Here is a 22,203-nt window from a genome sequence, read left to right on the forward strand (position 1 = left end):
GTGTGTGTGTGTGTGTGTGTCTATACTTGAGCTTGAACTCAGGGATTGGGTGCCTTTTTACTCACTTGGTTCTCTACCGCTTGACCTATACCTCCACTATCAGCATTTTGCTGGCTGATTGTAGATAAGAGTCTCACAGACTTTCCTGCCTAGGCTGGCTTTGAACCCCAATCTTCAGATCACATCATCTAAGTAGCTAGGATTAAAGGCATAAGCCACAAACACCTGACATGCTAACTGGTTTTTAAGGTGCTTTGTTATACTATCCTTCGTATCACAGCTAGCCAATACTGTAAGGTTTTCTGGGACTCCCACAAAAGTGTTTTGTGACTATGATAAACATCTTCAAGGAACTAAAAGTGGAAATTAAATTGTCATACATATTAGCAGGTGACTTCATCTGCCAACAATTTACAATTAGCTGCCTTGAACTCAAGTATCAGCTGATCTAAACTTTCATGCCACAGCACCCTATCTGCAAAATAACATCACAGTAATACCCGCATTAAAGGGTTGATGTAAGCCTCCAAATAGCTAATGTGTGATAAATACCCATACATAATGATGTTGGTAAGCATAGCAATGACATTGTAATGGTCATGGTAATGACTTGGTACCTTCTTTGACATAGTCAAGCAGGAAATATAAAAATGCTCTCAAAACATTAATAAAACATTTCTTTGAGTAGTAAGTTGTTTTTGGTGGGTACTGGAGTTTACCTCTACAGTAAAGAGTACATAACTAGAATGTACAAGGCCCTGGGTTCAATCCTCAGCATGCACAGGTGCACACATACACATGCACATGCACGTGTGCACACACATGCACACATGCGCGCGCACGCATGCACACACACACACACACACACACACACACACACACACACACACACACAAGTTCTGCATGGGATTTAAAGCTTTTTTTCCCTTCTTGCCTAGTACTGCCAACTCTTCCCTAAATGTCAAAGGTTATAAAAAGCAACTAAGTACATTATATCCCAAATACACAAAAACTGCACAAATTAGTAATCAAAAATATCTCTGGGTAGCTGAACATGGTCATACATACCTGTAATGAAGCAGGTATACTGACACATCAAGGCTAGCCTGGGCTACATAGTGAGGCCTTGTCTCAAAAACAAAACAGAACAGAATAAAATCACCAGCCATGCTGTCTTGAGGACAATACAAATTCTCGGGGGGAGGGGGTATAATTCAGAAGACATCTGGCATCAGAAGACATACCTCCTCCAGGAGGTGCCAGTTAGAAGTAAAATACAGTTGGGCACTGACAGCTCATGCCTGTAATTCTAGCTTCTCAGTAAGCTAAGATTTGATGATCATGTTTCAAAGCCCACCTGGATAAGAAAGTCTGTGAGACTCTTATCTCCAATTAAAAACACCAAAAAGCTGGAAGTAGAGCTATGGCTCAAATGGTAGAATACTTGCCTTGAGCAAAAAAGCTCAGAGACCATGCCCCAGGACTGGTAAACACAAACACACACAGAGACACACACAATGTGTGTGTGTGTGTGTGTGTGTGTGTGTGTGTGTGTGTGTGTGTGTGTGTGTGTGTGTGTGTGTGTGTGTGTGTGTGTGTGTGTGAGTGTTTGTAGAGAGAGAGAGCGTCCATAAATATCTGCTTTGGCTAAAACACAAGCAAGTAAATAAAACATTGTACTAACTAAGATGTCTGCGTATCTATCAGCCTAGAGATCTTTTTAAATTAGAAATACACTCGTTAGCTTTTGGAATGACAGTCTAAAAATCTTGCTAGGTTCTCATGTTGGCTTCTACTTGTTAGAACTTTAGAAGTACAAAAGCATGTAGGACACTTTCTTCGTCGTTTTCAGATAATGGAACATCTAATTCCCTCTGAAGGGTTAAATGAAGGCCATGACTTTTGGCCTACAAGGTTAATCTCAGCAACAACAGGCTTAGGTTATATGAACAAGAACTTCCATGTACGTTTGTAAAGTACTCAAGATGTGCTAGATCACCAAATATGATCCAAAGAGCACAACGGCAGGAGCTGGAGGGATGTCTAGACTTAACTCTGTCACTAGCTCCTGGGGAGTCTTAGAGGGGTCCCTTAATATCACTGGTTCTTCAGTATAATTGCTCATATGAAAACAGGGTGCTGTGGAAGCCTCCCTATGGTTATTATACTGAAGTGCTACAGGCAGACAAGCAGAAATGTGCATGCTAGCATATGCTTATGCTTATACCATTGAAGTATATTACAGAGGTTGCTGATTAGGGTTCAACATCTGAATGCTCAAAAAGCCATAATGAGAGTCATTGTTCATGGCCACCTTAATGGCTAATCTTCCTGATTTCTTCAGCTATCAAGCAGGCAGGCTACTGATATTTTCAGGAAAAATTAGTCTTCCCCTGAGCCAAGGGGGAATCTCAGTATTTGCATTTCTCTCTACCAATTACTGCCCTAAGAGTTGGCCCACAACTCAGCTGTTGCCAACTGAGGTACAAGGAGAAGCCTGCTGGTAGCTTTGGGGAGACAGCTTTCTCTCTGGATTAAAGACAAAAGAAATGCTATATGAAGAGCCCTTTCCCTTCCTGCCTGCCTAGGATGCTGACACATGACTATGTAAAACACTAGTCTGGGACAGCCATCTGAGGAGCTTGAGGAAAAGAGGCTATTGACAGGACCTTAGAATTGACTGCCTTCTGACGCCATTCATTGAGCACTGTTTCCATGGTTAATTTTCTATGTCAACTTGGCTAAGTCACAATGCCCAAATATCTCACCAAACACTAGTCTAGGAGGTTGCTATGGAGGTACTTTTTATATTAGGCTATACTAAAATCAGCAAAGTTTGATTAAAGCTACTAAAATCAGCAAAGTTTGATTAAAGCTACCTGACTGTACAGAATTGTGGGGAGTTTATCCAGTTAGTCAAAGGTTTAGGAAATAAAAATGCTGAAATCAATCAAGGAAGAGGAGACACTTTCAGACCTGGCCTGAGACATAGGCTCTTTCCCTGCTAGGTTGCTAGTATGCACTAAAACCTACAACCATGTGAGCTAATAGCCTGTTCCTTAAATCTCTCTCTCTCTCTCTCTCTCTCTCTCTCTCTCTCTCTCTCTCTCTCTCTCTCTCTCTCTCTCTCTCTCTCTCTCTCTCTCTCTCTCTCTCTCTCACACACACACACACACACACACACACACACACACACACACTTCTTTCTTCTCTCCCTCCCTCTCTCTTTCTTCTCCTTTTTCTATCACACACAAGCTACAAGTTAGGACACCATCACCTCCTGACAAACCTGTAGCAGTTTGAAATTATTAAATTTAACCTAGTAAACATCAAGGATTGTCAACACAAAGCCAAGGGTGGTATTGCACCCATGTAATTCCAGCTACTCAAGCTGAGGCAGGGCTGAGAGTTCAAAGCCTGGGCAGCTTAACAAAACCTTGCCTCAAGATTTTAAAAAATAATAAATAAATAAATGGGGGTAACAATGCAAGTAGGTCAGTGGCAGAACACTTGCCTAAGATTTGAGAGACTCTGAGTTAACTCAAGTGATGAAGAGGCAAAAAGAGTTGGGGACCAATGCTAGCTACTCAGAAGATTGAGATCTGAGCTTGCAGTTCAAAGCCAGACTAGGCAGAAAAGTCCATGAGATTCTTACCTCAAATTAAACACCAAAAAAAGAAGCTAGAAGTGAAGCTAAGGATCAAGTGATACAGTGCTAGTTTTGAGCAAAAGAGTGCTGGGACAGCACTGAGGCCCTATATTACAAAAGGGCAGATCTGATATTTTGGATATTGCTAAGTCTGGGGAAAGACCCAAATTCAAAATTTGCAGTATTGTCTCCATGGGATGCCTATCGCTTTTTTTTTAATTGTGAAAATGCCGTACAGAGGGGTTACAATTACATGTGCAAAGTAATGAGTACATTTCTTACCAAGCATTGTTGCCTCCTCCTTTGTTTCCCCTTCCCATCCATCCCCTCTCTCTTCTTCCCCCCCCCAGTTGTAAAGTTCGTTTTTCGACATAACGTCTTATACATCTCATTGTTGTAATGGGTCCACCTGTATCCCTATTTAAACAACTTGTTTTTTCCCTTCCCCTCCACAAATTATACCAACATCAAATACAGTGAAAGCAGGGGTTATGCTGTGGGGGAGGGACATAGAAAGCAACAAAGAAATCATCTTATGTTAGAAACAATCGCAAGAAAGAAAAAAACATTTGAATCCTTATCTTGGGGTTCATTTCACCTAACATCAACTTATCTGACCGTTTCTGCTTGTCTCAGACAGACTAGTAATTGCAAATAAGGGAAACCACGGGACCTGTTTTTCTTTGGACCTGGCTTACTTCACTTAATAATAAAAAAAATGCCTATCACTTTCACACCATCATAAAGTTGAAGCATTATTCATTTGAACCATTATACATCAGAGGTGCTTTCTACAAACATCCTGTCAGTTCTGTTTCTCTGGTGACCCTAATGTATAATGCATTCCAATATTAAGGATGATTTGTGCTGGAAGTTAATAAAAAGCTTAACTGACTCATTCAGTCCCATCCTGGACACTCAGTATTTCTCTTGAATGTCCAACTGCTCTAAAGAGACAATTTTCCAGCCATCTCAACATACTGGCTTTTCTTTGTTGTTGTTGTTTTTGTTTTTTCAAGAAAAGTAGCAATCAAGAATGTGGAAAAAATACAAATATAAATAATTTTTAAGATAATTTGGAATGAGCAAGTTAAGGCCATTTCATTGTAAGATTTTTCTGCTGTGTAGCTGGAAGAAAGTAATACAAACCAAAGGATAGTACACCAGTCAGGGTAAATAAAATGAGCTTTGGAATTGGAGAGATGTGGGTTTAAATCCTGGCAATGTAATTTTGTAGCCTGTATAGATCCTGGGTAATTTTTTTGTCTTATTTGAACTCTGGTTTCCTCACTGATCAAATAAATGTTAGGTGTCCTACACTTATCTACCAACAAAATGATTCAAATATTGCTTGAACTTATGATCCATTAAAATTACATAAATCTGAAAATTCAGTATGTCAGGTCACACTATAAGCAGCCATTAGCTGGAGGCGGCTGTTTGAACTTACAATCCATTAAAAGTACATAAATCTAAAAATTCAGTACCTCAGGTCATACTAGAAACTTTTCAAATGTGCCTTTCTGAATTATTGTCACATAGCTTAGCTCTAACATTGACTACCTCATTGTCCCTTCTTATGCACTGACACATCACTGACACTTAAACACACAGGAAATTCTGAAACTTAAGGTCAATTTCTTGCAAAGTGGTAATGGATAAATCTGTTGCTCCCACCCCATCTCTAGGGTACTCTCTGGCCTTTGGAATGCAGACCAACTCTAACACCTTTGCCTTCATCAACCCTCCTACTCAGGTTTGTGCCTTGTTCCACCTTCTGTATTTTTTCAGCCATGTCATTTTCTCTGTGCATGAAGATGAAACAGCAAAACTGACCAAGCCCCTGCTGTCAGTGGCCTCTTCCCTGCCATCTGTTGGGTGAGAACAGTATATCATAGCTTCCACACCAGCTCCAACCCTCCAAGAAGTGGGTTAAATGCAAGCTCAGATGTCTTAGTCAGACAACTTGGCCCTGGTCCCACCAGAAACCACACAAAGGCGCAATTCACTGGTTGTTCCTTTCTGGCAAGGGCATCCTTGAAAAAGAACTAAAAACATCATACTGTGGGCAACTTTGACAAGACTCAAAAAATATGAATCAAAGGGTACAAATACTCTCCCTGTCATGTGTCTAGAGGAGATGACTGAGTCTTTATTCTGCCATCACTAATGGACAGTCCAGTATTCTACACTGTAGGATGAAAGACCCATTATGAACAGAGCTGGACTAAGCCCTGTTTGTCCTCCTGTATCTTGGGTCAGGGGGTAGGGAAGTTGCATGGTGGTGAGAAGGGAGATCATGCTGAGAAGGGTTCTGTTAATCAAGTGGCAGCTAAAATACTCATGGGGAGGGTAGAAAGTCACAAACTTTGTATGGGATGGAACTATTGATAGGTAAGAGGAATAGGAGTTTTAACCAAGCACAAGTCTAGAGTAGGTGGACAGGAAACTTCAAGTCCAGTAGACAAGAAACTGGGATGACAGGAGGCTGAGATCTAAGGATTAGAGTTTGAAGACAGCCCAGGCAGGAAAGTCCATGAAACTCTTATCTCTAATTAACCACAAAAAGCCAGAAGCAGAGCTGTGGATCAAGTAGCAGAGTGCAAGCCTTGAGTAAAAAAAGCTCAGGAACTGTGCTCAATCCCTGAGTTTAGGCCCCAGCACTGGCACCAGAAAAAAAAAAAAGAAAGAAATTAAGAAGAAAAGGTAAAAAGAAGAAGTCTTCCTTGATATCTCTGCCCACCACAAATTAAATCTAACGTGTCAATGTTCAGAAGTTATAGCTCAAAAAATGTGTATTCAAATCCTGGCTTTATTTGCCACAGTAAAATGAATTTAATGATAATAGCCAAAAAGATTTCAGACTAGAGTAGTCAAGTTACTAATCACAATCAGTGAAAAGTAAAGATGTAGCTGGTGAAAGGTGAAAGGTTAAAGGTAAGGGGGCAGGGGAGAACTAAAGAAGAAAAAGAAGACACAGGGGCTAATATTTTGACATTGCAAGCAACAGTCAAAAGCTGATGGAGTGGGCTAGAAGAGTAGCTCAGTGGTAGAGCTCTTGCCAAGCATATGAGAGGTTCTGGGTTATAGCCCCAGCATTGTAATAAAAGGTGCTGAAGTAAGAAATAGGGTTTAAGTATATTATTTTAAACAACAAAAGTAACTAATTTCCATTTTACTTTTATTTTACCTCTTAGGTCTGGCATGGTAGCTCACACCTATAATCCCAGTTATTTGGGAAGTAGAGATCAGAAGGATTATGGTCCAAGGCCAGACCTGGAAAAAAAATTCAAGACTCTATCTGAAAAACAACTAGAGCAAAAAAGGGCCGGAGGAGTGGTTCAAGTGGTACAGCACTAGCACAAGTGAGGATCTGACTTCAAACTCCAATACTAATTTAAAAAAATAAGAGGCGAAATAGTGTTGTAATTATCAAAAATTAGAAGAGGGAAAGGAGAAATTAATGATCTATATTTGTAGCATGAAGAAAGAAATCTCTAAAGTTTAATCAATATAAATCACTCTTAAAATAGTACTCCAAGGTTTAATTTATTTTTTACTTATTTGCCTATTTGCTTTATCTTTTTCAATACTAGTGATTGAACCCAGAGCTAGGCAAGTACTTTAACATTGAGCTACATTCTATCCACTATTATATTTTAAAATAAATGTGTTATATAATTTCAATTTTTAAAATGAAAAATCTAAACCACTTGTTTTCAAAATTTAAGGATTGTGAAATAGATTAGTCTGATGAAGCTGTCAGTCACACATCAAAATCAGAATAAAATATAGGTCCTGTCTGTAAAACAAAGAGTGTTTGGGAAGAAAACTAGTAGGAGGGGGAAGGTAAAAGGAGAGGTACTGTGGGACAATTATTATCAAACACTTTACAGGCATATATGAAAAGAGTAATGAAGCCCCCTAAAATAGTTCAAAAGGAGTAGGAAGGGTAAGAAAAATCTATCCATAGAAGGGGATAATTTAGTCAAAGTACACTAGATGGAAACAAACCTATTATCCTAGCTACTTAGAAGACTGAGATCTAAATGACTAATGTTCAAAGCCAGCCAAACATAAAAGTTTATAAGACTCCATCTCCAAAATAACTAGCAAAATGCTAGGCTGAAGGCATGGCTCAAGTGGCAGAACATGAGTCATGAGTTAAAAAAGCTGAAAAAGCATGAGAGAGAGTTCAACTTCTGGCAAGAGGACACACAAACACAAACACACACACACACACACACACACACACACACACAATCAAAAACGATTTGAAGTACCAATTATTTTTATTCCAACTTTATAGCATGAATATCCAATTTCTCACACAATGGTTGAAAAACATACCCTATTTAATTAAAAAAAGAAGATGTCTTGGATTTCAGAACAAGAAAGTGGTTCCTAAATTCTTTTTTTTTGTTTTGTTTTGTTTTTGCTATGTGCCAGCTCTGGGGCTTTAACTCAGGGCCTAGGCACTGTCCTTGAGCTAGCATTTACCTACCAATAGCTACTACTACATTCTGGCTTTGAGATGGTTAATTGGAGATGAGTTTTACAAGACTTTCCAGCCCAGGCTGGCTTCCAATCAGGATCCTCAAATCTCACCTGCCTGGGGGCTGGGAATGTGGCTTAGTAGTAAAGTGCTTGCCTAGCATGCATAAAGCCCTGGGTTCAATTCCTCAATATCATATGAACAAAAAAAGCTGGAAGGTGACGCTGTGGCTCAAGTGGTAGAGTTGAGCTGAAGAGCTGAGGGACAGCACCCAGGCCCAGAATTCAGGCCCCATGACCGGACCCCCCCCAAAAAAAAGAAAGAAAAGAAAAGAAGCTCAGAGACAGTGCCCAGGCCCTAAATTCAAGCCCCAGGAGTGGCAAAAAAAAAATATCAGCTTCCTAAGTAGCTAGGATTAACAGGCACAAGCCACCAATGCCTAGCCCAAATACTATTTTAAAACAAATGCCTGTCTAGGCACCAATGGGTCAGGCCTGTAACCCTAGCTACTCAGGTGGCTGAGCTCTGAGGATCATGGTTCCAAGCCAGCCCAGGCAGGAAAGTCTGTGAAACTTATCTCCAATTAACCAGTTAGAAGTGGAGCTGTGTGCCAGGTGCCGGTGGCTCACACCTGTAATCCTGCTACTCAGGAGGCTGAGATCTGAGGATCGCAGTTCAAATCCAGCTCAGGCAGGAAAGTTCCTTTGAGACTCATCTCCAACTAACTACCAGAAAACTGGAAGTGACTCTGTGGCTCAAGTGGTAGAGCATGGCCTTGAACTGAACAGCTCAGTGACAGCGTTCAGGCCCAGAGTTCAAGCCCCACAACCAACAAAAAAAAATGGAGCTGTGACTCAAGTGGTAGAGCACCAGCCTTGAGTGACAAAGCTAAGGGAAAGAGACAAAGCCATGAATTCAAGTCCCCATATCAGCACGCATATGCACTCATGCATGCACATGCACGTGCGTGTGCGTGCGCGCATGCGCACACACACACACACACACACACACACACACACACACACACACACACACACAAAACCTGCAACAAAATGAAAAGAAATGTAATGCAATGAAAAAAAATGGGACCAGGAGAGGAGACAAGAAGAGAGGATGGGGGAGAAAAAGAGGAGAGGAAAAGAGAGGAGGGGAGGGAGGCATCATGTGTGCCATGATGCCATGCTTGGGAAGCCATCCGCCTGAAAACCACCTAGGAGTTCTGGTAGAACAGAAGTCAAGGCCCACAGCATCACAAAATGGCTCATATAGAGAGAACGGTTCTCTTTGGGAAATTACTCCATTACAAAGCAGTCTTTAAGATTAGTGGTGAGTCAGACCTGGCCACTAGGACCCCAACATTCATTCACATTGACAACACAGCTCACTAGACTGCAAATAGAGTCTGCATAAGCCCACAAAACTATGCCTGACCATTAGGCTGGAACATGGTCATGGGTGGTGCTCTACACCACTTGATCCATGCTTCCTGTCCAAATGTAAAATTAATTCAATAGAATATTGAACCCAATATCACTATGGTTTGGTGTTTGCATGGAGGATTTTTTCCCCTAGGATCCACTTCATACACTAAAGTGCATAGATGCTCAAGACCTTCAAATTACATAGTATTTGCATATAACCTATGTATATCCTGTTACATACTTTAAATATTCTCTAGAATTCCTATAATAATGAACACAATGCAAATGTTATATTAGTAATTGTTACACTTCCCTGGTCAGGGAATAGAAACAAGAAGAATATCTGTACATTGAGTACAGACATACTTCCTTTTGGCTTTAGAATTTATTTAGCCAGTATTGGGATTTGAACTCAGGATCCTATGCTTATTAGGCAAACTACTGCTTATACCATACAACCAGCCTTCAGACATAACTCTTTCTGAATGTTTTCTCTACATAGTTGGTTAAATTCTTGGATTCAGATCTCATGAATATCCAGAGCTAACTGCATATCCAAAATATTAACAATTCAACATGTAATCCATGTAAACTATGAAGATTATATTCATACTGTTTTCAAAATCCAAGGTAGGTCTTATATTCACAGCACACTGAATTCTAAATAACTCACTTTTAGTATTCAACAGACACACAGTTATTTAATTACCTTTAGATTCTTAAACTAAGGAAATATCTGATTAGGCATTATCTGATTTCTGTTCTCATTATAAGTGTAAGATCACTGAAACCAATGCAACAGCAATACTCACAAGACACTATGTTGGAAATGAACTTTACAACTTGGGGGGAAGGATTATGGGGGAGATGGGAGAAAATGAGGGAGGGGGAAACACTGTTCAAAAAGAAATGTACCCACTACCTTACTTATGTAACTGTAACCTCTCTGTACATCACCTTTACAATAAAATAAAAATTAAAAATTAGAAAATAAAAAATAAAAAAGATTACTGAGACCATGGTGAGACTCCGTATTCCATAAGTGAAATGTGCCCTAGCTTAACAATTAGGAATAAATTTCAGTGTAAGTCCTTCCATAGCTCAGTTGGTAAAGCGGAGGACTATAGAGGAATAAATTTCAAAAGCTCTGCCACACCCTGGCTGTGAGACCTTAGCTATCACATCTCATTCAACCATCATACCTTCAATGTTAGTAGGAAATTGCTTTTCCTCAGGGTTGTTTTGAAGTTTAAGAGAGGAAACAGAGCTATGGCTCAAGTGGTAAAGCATCAGCCTTGGGTATATACCAACAAAAAAATAAAACTATGAAGCCAAGGTTGAAGGAAATATAAATTTATGGTAGTTCATTCCTGTAATTATAGCTATTGAGATCTGAGGATCAAATTTCAAAGCCAGCCAGGGCAGAAATATCTGTGAGACTCTCACATCCAATTAACCAGAAAAAAAAGTAGAAGTGGAGCTGTGGCACAAGTAGCAGAGTGATATCTTTTTTTTTTTTTTTTTTTTTTGGGGGGGGGGGGTCCGGTCGTGGAGCCTGAACTCTGGGCCTGGGCACTGTCCTTCAGCTCTTCAGCTCAAGGCTAGTGCTCTATCACCTGAGCCACAGCGCCACTTCCGGCTTTTTTTCTTTTTGCTTATGTGGTGCTAGGGAATCGAACCCAGGGCCTCACGCATGCAAGCCAAGCACTCTACCACTGAGCCACCTTCCCAGGCCCGCAGAGTGACATCTTTGAGCAAAAAAAGCTCAGGGACAGTTCTCAGGCCCTGAGTTCAGACCCAGTACTGGCACCAAACAGAGAGACACAGAAACAGAGACAGAGAAAATAAATCCATGTTTGGCACAACTGACTCACACCTGTAATCCTAGTTACTCGGGCAACTGAGATCTGAGGATTGAGGCTCAAAGCCAGCCTAGACAAGAAAGTCTGTGAGATTCCTATCCTCATTTAACCACCAAAAATCTGGAAATGAGTCTGTGGCTCCCATGTAGAGCACCAGCCTTGAGCAGAAAAAGCTTTACTTCCAAATTGGTGGTTAAATTGAATCTCCCAGACTTTCCTGTCCAGGCTGGCATCAAACTGCAGTTCTCAGATCTCAGCCTCCTGAGTGGAGATGTGGCTCAAGTAGTAGAGTGCTAGACTTGAGCAAAAAAGGTCAGGGATAGCACCCAAACCCTGAATTCAAGCCCCAGGTCTGACACCAAAAAAAGTTAACCTACAAAATAGTTCCATGCTATTTTCTTTTATGTTCTGGATAAATGATAATCATAGTTAATTATAACATCTCCTCATAGAAAATTTAATTTCCTCAATAATAACAAAGAACATAAAACCTATTGGCTCCATTTTAACTAATAAAGAAAACATACCTTTGTAAAACCTATTTGTTCCTTCCGGAAATTTTCCAGGGGTTTGATCAGCAAATCACTGGCATTTTGTACCTATAGAAAAAGAAACAAAAACACTCAAAATAATTTAGGTTAATAAGATTCTGGTACAAATTTGCTTATTACTAGGTCATTTTCTTTTAATACATCATCCTGCAAAATTGACTGGAGATATGAGTGTAGCTCAGTGATTAGGAATGTGATTAACATTAGCAAGGCCCTGGGTTCAATTCTAATTGTCAAAACAACCAGAATGCTAACTGGTGTTCTGGTTGACAAGGGTTGTTACTGTTTCTTTCAACACTGTGGAGTTTTTAAATAATAAATATCTGGAGTCATGTCCAAGAAGAAGTGGGGTGGGGAGACAGAAAGAGAATGGGCAAATACCTTGAAAAGCCAATATACTAAGTACAAATGATTTCATGGGACTCAAATGAGTTTGCATTAGGGTATATCCTACAACAAACTACTCTGGTTCCTGATCCAATGTGTCATCAAACCAGAATATTTCCTTCAGAAGTAGAAGCCCTATGCTATGATATTAGAGAACATTAGGCTAACTTTTCATCTTACCTAACTATATATGTTTGGAAGCTGATAAGAATGGCCTACCCAGGTACTACAAATATAAGTATTAATAGGTCCTGGACACATAAAATCATCGAATCCAAAATGAAACCCTTGATCTATGGATAGGTAACGATTATACCAAACTTTTGCATCATCCAAGTGTCTTGGTGACCACATCTGTCTGAGGCAATAAGTAAGGTGTATTTCCTCTGGGTGAATCAACCCCACCATAATGGAAGACCTCAGAGAAAGCAGCTAAAGGGCTGGCTTTTAGCACTTGCATTCACAGTCATCTATTGTAAGAAAAGAGAAATGCAGGGTTAACCTACTTGTTGGATAAGACAAACGTTATCAGTAATATGTCTCCATGCCAAAAATAGAAGAGTGGAGCTGAGGAGACAGATGACAGGTAGTATGTGTTTTGCACATGCAAGGCCATGGGTTTGATAACAGAGAGAAAGAAGTAGAGAGAGAAATAGAGAAAGAGAAATAAAGAGAGAATGAGAATATGAAAGGCCAGGTGCTGGTGGCTCATGCCTGTAATGCTAGCTACTCAGGAGGCTGAGATCTGAGGACGGTGGTTCAAAGCCAGTCCAGGCAGGAAAGTACCTAAAACTCTTTTATCTCCAATAAAACCACCAGAAAACAGGAAGTGCCACTGTGGCTCAAGTGGTAGAGTGCTATCCCAGCTGAAGAGCTCAGGGACAGCACCCAGGCCCAGAGTTCAAGCCCCCATGACCAATGAGGGGTGGGGGGAGAGAGGGAGAGAGAGAGAGAGAAAGAGAGAGAGAGAGAGAGAGAGAGAGAGAGAGAGAGAGAGAGAGAGAATTTATGTCACAGAAAGTCATTATTGACCAGTCTACAATTTTCCAAACTAAAAAGCAATTTTCAATCTACCACAAAAAAGCATGGAAAGTTGGGGTCTTCATGTATACATGAACTGCAAGTAACTTGGGCATCCTGTTTTGTCTAGGTTCAGTATTCAGCTTACTGAACAAATATCTAACAAGTGATAAAAACCTTCATATGAAGCTGGATATTCTGGTCTATTGAAGCTCTTAATATTGCCCTCCAAGACTGCCAAACTTGCAGAAAATATAAAAATACTCAAGTTTTTCCTTAAGAGCCTTTTCCCTGTATGTCTCCTGTTGACCATCATTTCTATAGTTCACTTTCTAAACTTCATTTAATACAAGTCTAAACACAGGAAATCACATAATCCATCCTTACCCTTGTTAACTCATATAAACATACCTTGCGGGATGCCAGTGACTCATATTTGTAATCCTAGCTACTCAAAAGGATGAGATGTGAGGATCCAGGTTCAAAGCTGGCCTTGGCAGACAAATTCATGAGAATCTTCTTTCCAGTTAACCATCAAAAAGCCAGAAGTAGATATGGGGCTCAAGTGCCTTGAGTGAAAAACTAAGGCCTTGAGTTCAATCTACAACACTAATGCAAAAAAGCAGGGGAAGGTGGGGAACCAGACCATTTGCCTACAAAAGCTTCCACACCTACCCTTTGTGATTATCATCACTACTACTCATCTACTGGATCTAGGAAATCTGTTTCTAGATTCTACTGGCTCTAAATACATTATAACCTACCTCCTCATGTGACCTTTAACATCCCTACATCCCTGAGTACATTCATTACCCAGAGGTAGAAAGATTCATTAATTCATCCTATAAGAAGAACCTCTGTGGAGGTAGAATTCAGACAGAAAAAATGCCTGAATTCCTGACCAACAAACTAATCAGACCTAACTGAACAGTTTTAGTTTTAGAACAACAGGTTGTTAAACTGGGTATGGGTGGCTCATACAATAATCTTAGCTAATCAGAAGGCTGAGATCTGAGAATAGGGGTTCAAAACCAGCCCAGGCACGAAAGTTCATGTAACTCTTAGAGCAAACTCCAATTAACTGCCAAAAAGCCAGAAGTGGAACTCAAGTGGTAGAGCACCAGCCTTGAGGAGAAAAAAAAAGTTAAGGAGCTATACCCAGACCCTGAGTAAGAAAGACAGAAAGAGCACTACAGATATGTTCTTTGAGAGTGAGGACCTAAGGGCTTCCTTAGTTTATTTTTGGCACTCTTCAAAGACAGAGGAGGCACAATACCAGCAGAGCCCCCATAGAAGAAGAAAAGGAGGTAGATAAGTTTCCTATTTATGCAGGAAGTCTGCAATCCAGATGCATACAGACGACCTCTGAGGAACTACAATCCCTTCCAGAGTACTTGCAAGTGCATCACATATGGGATCCTCCACACTGCCTCCCTTCATACCTCCTGCCACTTCTATTCATTTATGGAGATGAATAATCACACATTATTAATACCTTCTGGAGCTCTGACCTTCATGCTGTTACTTCAAATCTTATGTTTAACTTTTACTTTAGGAGGGATACAAAGCTGATACACATCTCTCAGATTATTCAGATGAGGGTAGATGATACTCATTTTGCCATCCCCACCCTCCCAGAAAAATGGAAGGGTCCAATCAAGCAATAGACTCTTGGTATAGTATCAAAGGCTCACATTAACCTTCACAGAACTCCTGGAATTAAGTGGAAAATGGGGAGCACACACAATATATGACTGAAGAGTCTTGGGAAACAAAAGGGCCCAACATAATGAGAAACTGAAGTACATGAGTCAGTCATGTAGCTATAGCAAGCCAGCAAGAAGGGTGAGAATAAAATCTCAAAAGATGAATCCTACTTCAATGTTTTAGAGTTTTGTTAAAGGGTAAATGAAAGAGATCAAGAAACAATGTACTGAGGGGAGGGGGAATACCTCTGGAAACATGAACATCATTCCAGAAGGACTTTGGGCAAAAAGAACAATCAGGAATAGTGTCGATTAGCTGTTGGGCCCAATCTATGAGGCTTCTTAGAAACCATTCATGTTGGTCTCTCAGTGGCTTTAGAAGCAAATTTCTTTTTTGTTTGTTCCAGTACTGGGATTTAAATTGGGTAATTATTGTCCCTTAGTGGTTTTTTTTGCTCAAGTTCTAGCACTCTACCACTTGAGCCCCAGCTCCACTTCCAGATTTTTCTTTTGGAGATTTTGTAACTTTTTTGGAATATTTATAAGTAGTTGTACCAAGGAGTTGTTGACATTCATTCCCTTCAACATTCTCACTCACCCTTCCCAATCCACTCCTTCCCTTTCTTATCTTAATTTTAGGTTATGTATTGAGTTTTTCGCCATTTAAAAAAAGAAATTTATGTGTACAATGTATCTTGATCTATGTCATCACTTCAACATCTTCAACCCTCTTCGACCTAGTCCTGCCCTTATATTTCTCAATTCTGTGGTATATAGAATGAATTCTTGCCTGCCTTCTCCTCACTTCTCCTTTCATTCTCCTACCCTTCTCCCTTTTGCCCCACCCTCACCTCTTGCAAGTACCCATGTCCTGGTTCTTATTTTGTTGGGCTTTGACTTCGTCTTATTAAAGAATTATATTGGGGCTGGGAAGGTGGCTCAGTGGTAGAACGCTTGCCTTGCATGCATGAGTCCCTGGGTTCAATTCCTCAGCACCACATAAGCAGAAAAAAAAAGTCAGAAGTGGTGCTGTGGCTCAAGTGGTAGAGTGCTAGCCTTGAGCTGAAAAGCTGAGGACAGCACCCAGGCCAAGAGTTCAGGCCCCACGACCGGACCTCCCCCCAAAAAAAAGAATTATACTATTTGTACTCTCTATAAAGTCTATTTTCTGCAAAGAGGCACCAACAATGTGGCCCCCACAGCAGCACTTCCAGAATTTTGCTGTTTAATTGAAATTAAGACTCTCACAAACTTTTCTGCCTGGATTAGCTTGGAACTGTGATCTTCAGCTCTCATCTTCCTGAATAGCTAGGATTTACAGATATAAGCTATGGTACCCAGCTAGAAGTAAATTTCTTAAAGTATGAAAGTCTCAAGTAATATTTCCATAAGCAGATTTTCATGAGAAATCGAAGATAACTAAAAACAACATATATAATTTATAAAATACTTCTATATGTATTATATCATTTGGAGTATTTCATGTTAACTATAACAGGTAGGGATTGTGTTCTTCACTTTATAAAAAATATAGGAGGGTCTAGAAAAATAGTGATTAATCTGAAAACAACCAGTAAATAGTGCTTTACAGGCTTATCTTCAATTCTACTTCTCCACGAACCAAGGGGAAAGAAGAGTAGTATTCTGAGATGCCTGCACTACACTGTTGAAAGGAAGGGAGATTGTGGATAAAAAAACTCTCTGGGCTGGAGGCATGGTTCAGTAATACAGCACTTGCCCAGCATGTATAAAGCCCTTAGTTCAAACAGTTGAGAGAGAAAGAGGGAGAGGAAGGGAGGGAAGGAGAGAGAGAGAGAGAGAAAAAACCCTAAACTGAGATGCATGCAAACCATTAAAAAAAACTGAGGTGCTAATTTTTTTAAAGGCTACTCAGACTCAAAGGAGGTAGCTCCCTTTGCTGTCCCTTACACCATTTCCTAATAAATATGAACAATGATTAATGGAGGTATTTCCACGTTTAAATCCCAAAGGTGGGGCCAAGATCAATTTCTGAATGAGTCTGAGAATTCAGGCCTAGTACACACACACACACACACACACACACACACACACACACACACACACACACACACGCACACGCACACGCACACGCGCGCACACACACACACACACACAGATCATTGTTGTTTTTCTTTTGTGACAATCCTGGGGGTTAAACTCAGGGTCTGGTCTCTGTCCCTGAGACTCTCTATGTTCAAGGCTAACACTCTACCATGTGAGCCACAGTGCCACTTCCAGCTTTTTCTGCATATATGTAACTGAGGAATCAAACCTAGGGCTTCATGCATGCTAGGTGAGCACTCTACCACTAAGCCATATTCCCAGCCCCCTAAAAAATATTTGAAACTAACAAAATAATTAGACTCCATGCACAAAATCACAAAATTCTTGGGTATAAATCTAGAAACATGTATGAAAGACCTATATGAAGAAATTATAAAAACTGATTAAATAAATCAAATAAGATACAAATCAACAGAGAGCTAATCTGTGTTCCAAGATACAAAGCCGCCACTGTCAAGATGGCAATCCTTCTCTACCAGATCTATAGATCCAGTGCAGACACAAACAAAATACTAGCAACTTCTTTTGTGGCTATTAAATGATTGTAAAGTTTATCTCTGATTTCAAGACTCTAAAAAGTTATAGTAAGACAGCAATGTGGCACTGGGGAAATAATAGGCAAATACAACCATAGAACAGAATGCAAAGCCCAGATATGGATCCACACAAGTACAGTCAGTTGACCTTTAGTTTAATTAGATAAAGAACAAAAAAGCCAAGTTTTACAAATAGTGCTGGAACAAATGGCAATTAAATGGAAAAAAAGAATCTAGACACTAATCTTAAACTCTTCATAAATTAATCAGAAAGGATGACAGAGTTAATTGTACAAAAGTCCTGGAAGATAATATAGAGACTTAGGAATGCAGCACAATTGTAGAGTGCTTGCTTAGGATGTGGAAATCTCTGGGGTCCTTTACAATGAACACAGAAGAAAATCGAGATGGCTTTAGCTTTGGTGATGACTTGTTGATATAACATCAAAAGCATGACTGATCAAAGAAAAAATTCATACATTGGACTTTACTAAAATTAAAAGTTTATGGGGCTGGGAATGTAGCTTATTAGTAGGGTGCTTGCCTAGCATGCAGGAAGCTCTGGGTTCGATTCCTCAGTATCACAGAAACAGAAAAAGCCAGAAGTGGTGCTGTGGCTTAAGTGGTAGAGTGCTAGCCTTGAGCAAAAGAAGCTCAGGGTCATTGCCCAGCCCCTGAGTTCAAGCCCCAGGACTGGTGAAAAAAAAAGTTTGTGCTCTACAAAAGATGTTAAGAAAATGATAAGACATACCATTGATTTCTCCTAGAAGAAAACTTATATCCAAGAAGGACTGGCATCTAAAATACACAAAGAAATCCTAAAACTTGACAATAGTAAATAACCAAATTAAAAACTGGAAGAAGCAAGACTAGACAGACATTGCCTCAGAAAAGATATGCAGATGGCAAATAAGCATATGAAACATTGCTCCCCATCACACGACACTAAGAAATCACAAATTAAAACAACAATGAACTACTCTTTGTATACGTTTTAGAATGACCAAAATTCAGACCACTGACAAATGACATGGAACTCCCATTTGCCACTGGTAGAACTATAAAGTGGTTCTACCACTTTGGAATGCTCTGGCAGTTTCTTACTCACACTTACCATATGATCCAGAAGTTTACATTCTTTAATACCTAATCAAATGAGTGAAGAGCTTACATACATACAAAAATCTAAACAGTAAAGTTTATAGCAACCAGGTGCTGGTGGCTCACACCTGTGTTCCTAGCTACTCAGGAAGCTGAAATCTGAGTATTGCTGTTTGAAGCCATCTCAGGCAGAAAAGTCCCCACAAGATACTTATCTCCAATTAAGCACTCAAAAACCAGAAGTGGCATTGTGGCTCAAGTAGTAGAGCGTTAGCCTTGAGCACAAAGAGGCTCAGGGACAGTGCCCAGGTCCTGAGTTCAAGTCCCACAATTGACAAAAAACAGCTTTTTTTTTTTTGGGGGGGGGGTCCGGTCATGGGGCCTGAACTCTGGGCTTGGGTGCTGTCCCTCAGCTCTTCAGCTCAAGGCTAGCACTCTACCACTTGAGCAACAACGCCACTTCCGGCTTTTTTCTTCTTGCTTATGTGGTGCTGAGGAATCAAACCCAGGGCCTCATGCATGCAAGGCAAGCGCTCTACCACTGAGCCACCTTCCCAGCCCCAAAACAGCTTTTTTTCATACTGACTGGAATTTACTATCAACCAAGATATCCTTCAGAAGGTAAATGGATAAATCTATCATACAATGAAATATCATTGTTTTTTATTGTCAGTCGTTGGACTTGAACTCTGGGCCTGGGCGCTGTCCCTCAGTTCTTCAGCTCAAGGCGAGCGCTCTACCACTTGAGCTACAGCGCCACTTCCGGTTTTCTGGTGGTTTATTGGACATAGGAGTCTCACGGTCTCTCTTGCCCGGGCTGGCTTTGAACCGCGATTCTCAGCTCTCAGCCTCCTGAGTAGCTAGGATTACAGGCGTGAGCCACCAGCGCCTGGCTGAAATATCATTTAATGATAAAAACAGAAAGAAAATAGCTATATAGCCACAAAAAGATGTAAAAGAACTTTAAATGCATAATGCTAAAGGTACATATTGCAGTATTCTTATCATATGTCATTCTGGGGAAAAGGAAGGACCAGGGGCTTTTAAAGTTTTGTTGCTAGAGGAAGAACACAGGGAATATTTAGGATCATGAAACTGTTGTGTACAATGGTAGTATAATGGTGGATCCATGTCATTACACATTTATCAAACTCACAAAAAATGAACCCTAACATATTTTACAATGGAATTTAGTTCATCATATTGTGTCAATATTGGCTACACTTATCCATTATAATAAAACATACTATACTTATAAGATGTTTATAAGAGCACTCACTGTACTTTTCACTCATTCTGTAAAATTTAAAGTGCTCAAAAATAGGCTTTGGTCTATTAGTTTAAAAAAAGTCATGCTCCAAGCCAGTGATTTGTGCCATAATTCTAGCTACTCAGGAAAGGCTGAGGCATGAGAAGAGATTTCAAATCCAACCCAGGCAAGCAAACTCAAAAGTCTCTTATCTCCAATTTACCAGTAAAAACAAGAAGTGAGGTATGCCTCAAGTGATAGATATCCAGTCTTGAACCAAAAACCTTTAGGGAAAGTACCCAGGCTCTGAATTCAAGCCCTAGTACCAGCATGTACACACATACACACACACATGTGTGCATGTGTGCACACACACAAACCAATAAATGTAAGGAAAAATAGACTTTAATAAAACAATCATTTGTCAGATACAAATAAAGCCCATATTAGTATTTCTGGCAGCAGAGAAACATTACTAAATAGGTAAGTTGATTCAAAATACTAAAAACCACAAGTTTTGTGAACATACTCAAGCATCCAATTTAAGCTCCTCTGAAATCTCTTGTAGCTGAAAGGAGTAACAATGAGCTTTTCCCATCTATCTCCTCTACCAAATGCCAAATAGGCAAAGTGAGAGCTTGAATAAAATAACAGATCTATTCGTGAACAGGAGGAAGCCATGAGTCAGGACTGACACAATAGAGAATCAAGGTCAGTGAAGACAGAAAAGAATTCACAATACCAGCTCTGATCTCAGCAACAGGCTGAGTGACCTACCATCATCATCCTCTCGTTTTCAACTTCATTGAGCAATTCAGCAAATTCTTTGAAGGATTCAGCTGGTAAAAGAATAAAAGATAAATCAAATTAATCATGGAAGTTGATAGATAAGAAGACAGAAATGGGTGCAACACAAAATAGGAACCAGTACCTAAAGACATGAAATGTAAGCCAGATGCTAGTGGCTCACACCTGTAATCCTAGCTACTCAGGAGGCTGAGATCTGAGGATCTCAGTTCAAAGCCAGCCTGGGAAGGAAAGTCTGTGAGACTCTTATCTCCAATAAACCACTCAGAAAACTGGAAGTGGCTCTGTGACTCCAGTGGTAGAGCGCTTGCCCTGAGCTGAAGAGCTGAGGGACAGCACCTAGGCCCAGAGTTCAAGCCCCATAACCAAAAAGAAAAAACCATGAAATTATAAATCCACTAGGGAGATATGTTTAGAGCCTAATGTTCTTGCTTATCTTTTTTGTTCAAGACTGGCACTCTACCATTTGAGCCATACCTCTGCCTCCAGATTTTTGTTGGTTAGTCCATCTCCCTGAGGTCAATTTTTCGCTTCCTAAAAATAATTCCTATCTCAAAGACTTGGGTGTTTTTATTTTGGTCCAGTAGTGGGGCCTGAACTCTGGACCTGGAGGCTGTCCCTCAGCTCTTCAGCTCAAGGCTAGCGCTCTACCACTTGAGCCATAGCGCCACTTCTGGCTTTTTTCTTTTTGCTTATGTGGTGCTGAGGAATCGAACCCAGGGCCTCAGGCATACAAGACAAGCGCTCTACCACTGAGCCACCTTCCCAGCCCCTCAAAGACTTGTTTTAATGGTCAAATAAGCTAATAATGCCAGGTGTTGGTGGCTCACACCTATAATCCTAGCTACTCAGGAGGCTGAGCTCTGAGGATCCCAGCTCAAAGCCAGCCTGAGCAGGAAAGTCCTGGAGACTCTTATCTCCAATTAACCACCAGAAAAAACGGAAGTGGGGGCTGGGAAGGTGGCTCAGTGGTAGAGCGCTTGCCTTGCATGCATGAGGCCCTGGGTTTGATTCCTCAGCACCACATAAGCAAAAAGAAAAAAGCCAGAAGTGGCGCTGTGGCTCAAGTGGTAGAGTGCTAGCCTTGAGCTGAAGAGCTGAGCGACAGCGCCCCGGCCCAGAGTTCAGGCCCCATGACTGGACCCAAAAAAAAAAAAAAAAAAGAAAAAAGAAAAAACGGAAGTGGCTCTGTGCCTCAAAGTGGTAAAGTGTTAGCCTTGAGAGAAAAGGTTCAAGGACAGCTCACGCAGACTGAGTTCAAGCCCAATGTCCACAAAAGAAAAAAAAGTAGGAATAAAATGGCCATGTAGCAGCCAAGAAGCCTGGAGCAGATC

At 40.5% G+C, this 22,203-nt stretch overlaps 1 protein-coding gene across 6 annotated transcripts in view; it reads right to left on the reverse strand.

Annotated features, from left to right (window-relative positions):
- Positions 1–22,203, reverse strand: part of Ophn1 (oligophrenin 1) — a 323,759-nt gene that overhangs the window by 199,847 nt on the left and 101,709 nt on the right. For all 6 annotated transcript variants that reach the window (XM_070040238.1, XM_070040239.1, XM_070040237.1 and 3 more), the window contains 2 exons: positions 20,840–20,901; positions 11,955–12,026 (listed from right to left, as the gene is read on the reverse strand). In XM_070040238.1, the coding sequence (XP_069896339.1) occupies positions 11,955–12,026; positions 20,840–20,901 (134 nt within the window). The remainder of the gene's footprint in view (positions 1–11,954; positions 12,027–20,839; positions 20,902–22,203) is intronic.

Source organism: Dipodomys merriami, unplaced genomic scaffold (assembly GCF_024711535.1).
Source record: "Dipodomys merriami isolate MVZ:Mamm:240054 unplaced genomic scaffold, mDipMer1.0.p SCAF_3, whole genome shotgun sequence".
In the NCBI taxonomy this organism is placed as follows: domain Eukaryota; kingdom Metazoa; phylum Chordata; class Mammalia; order Rodentia; family Heteromyidae; genus Dipodomys; species Dipodomys merriami.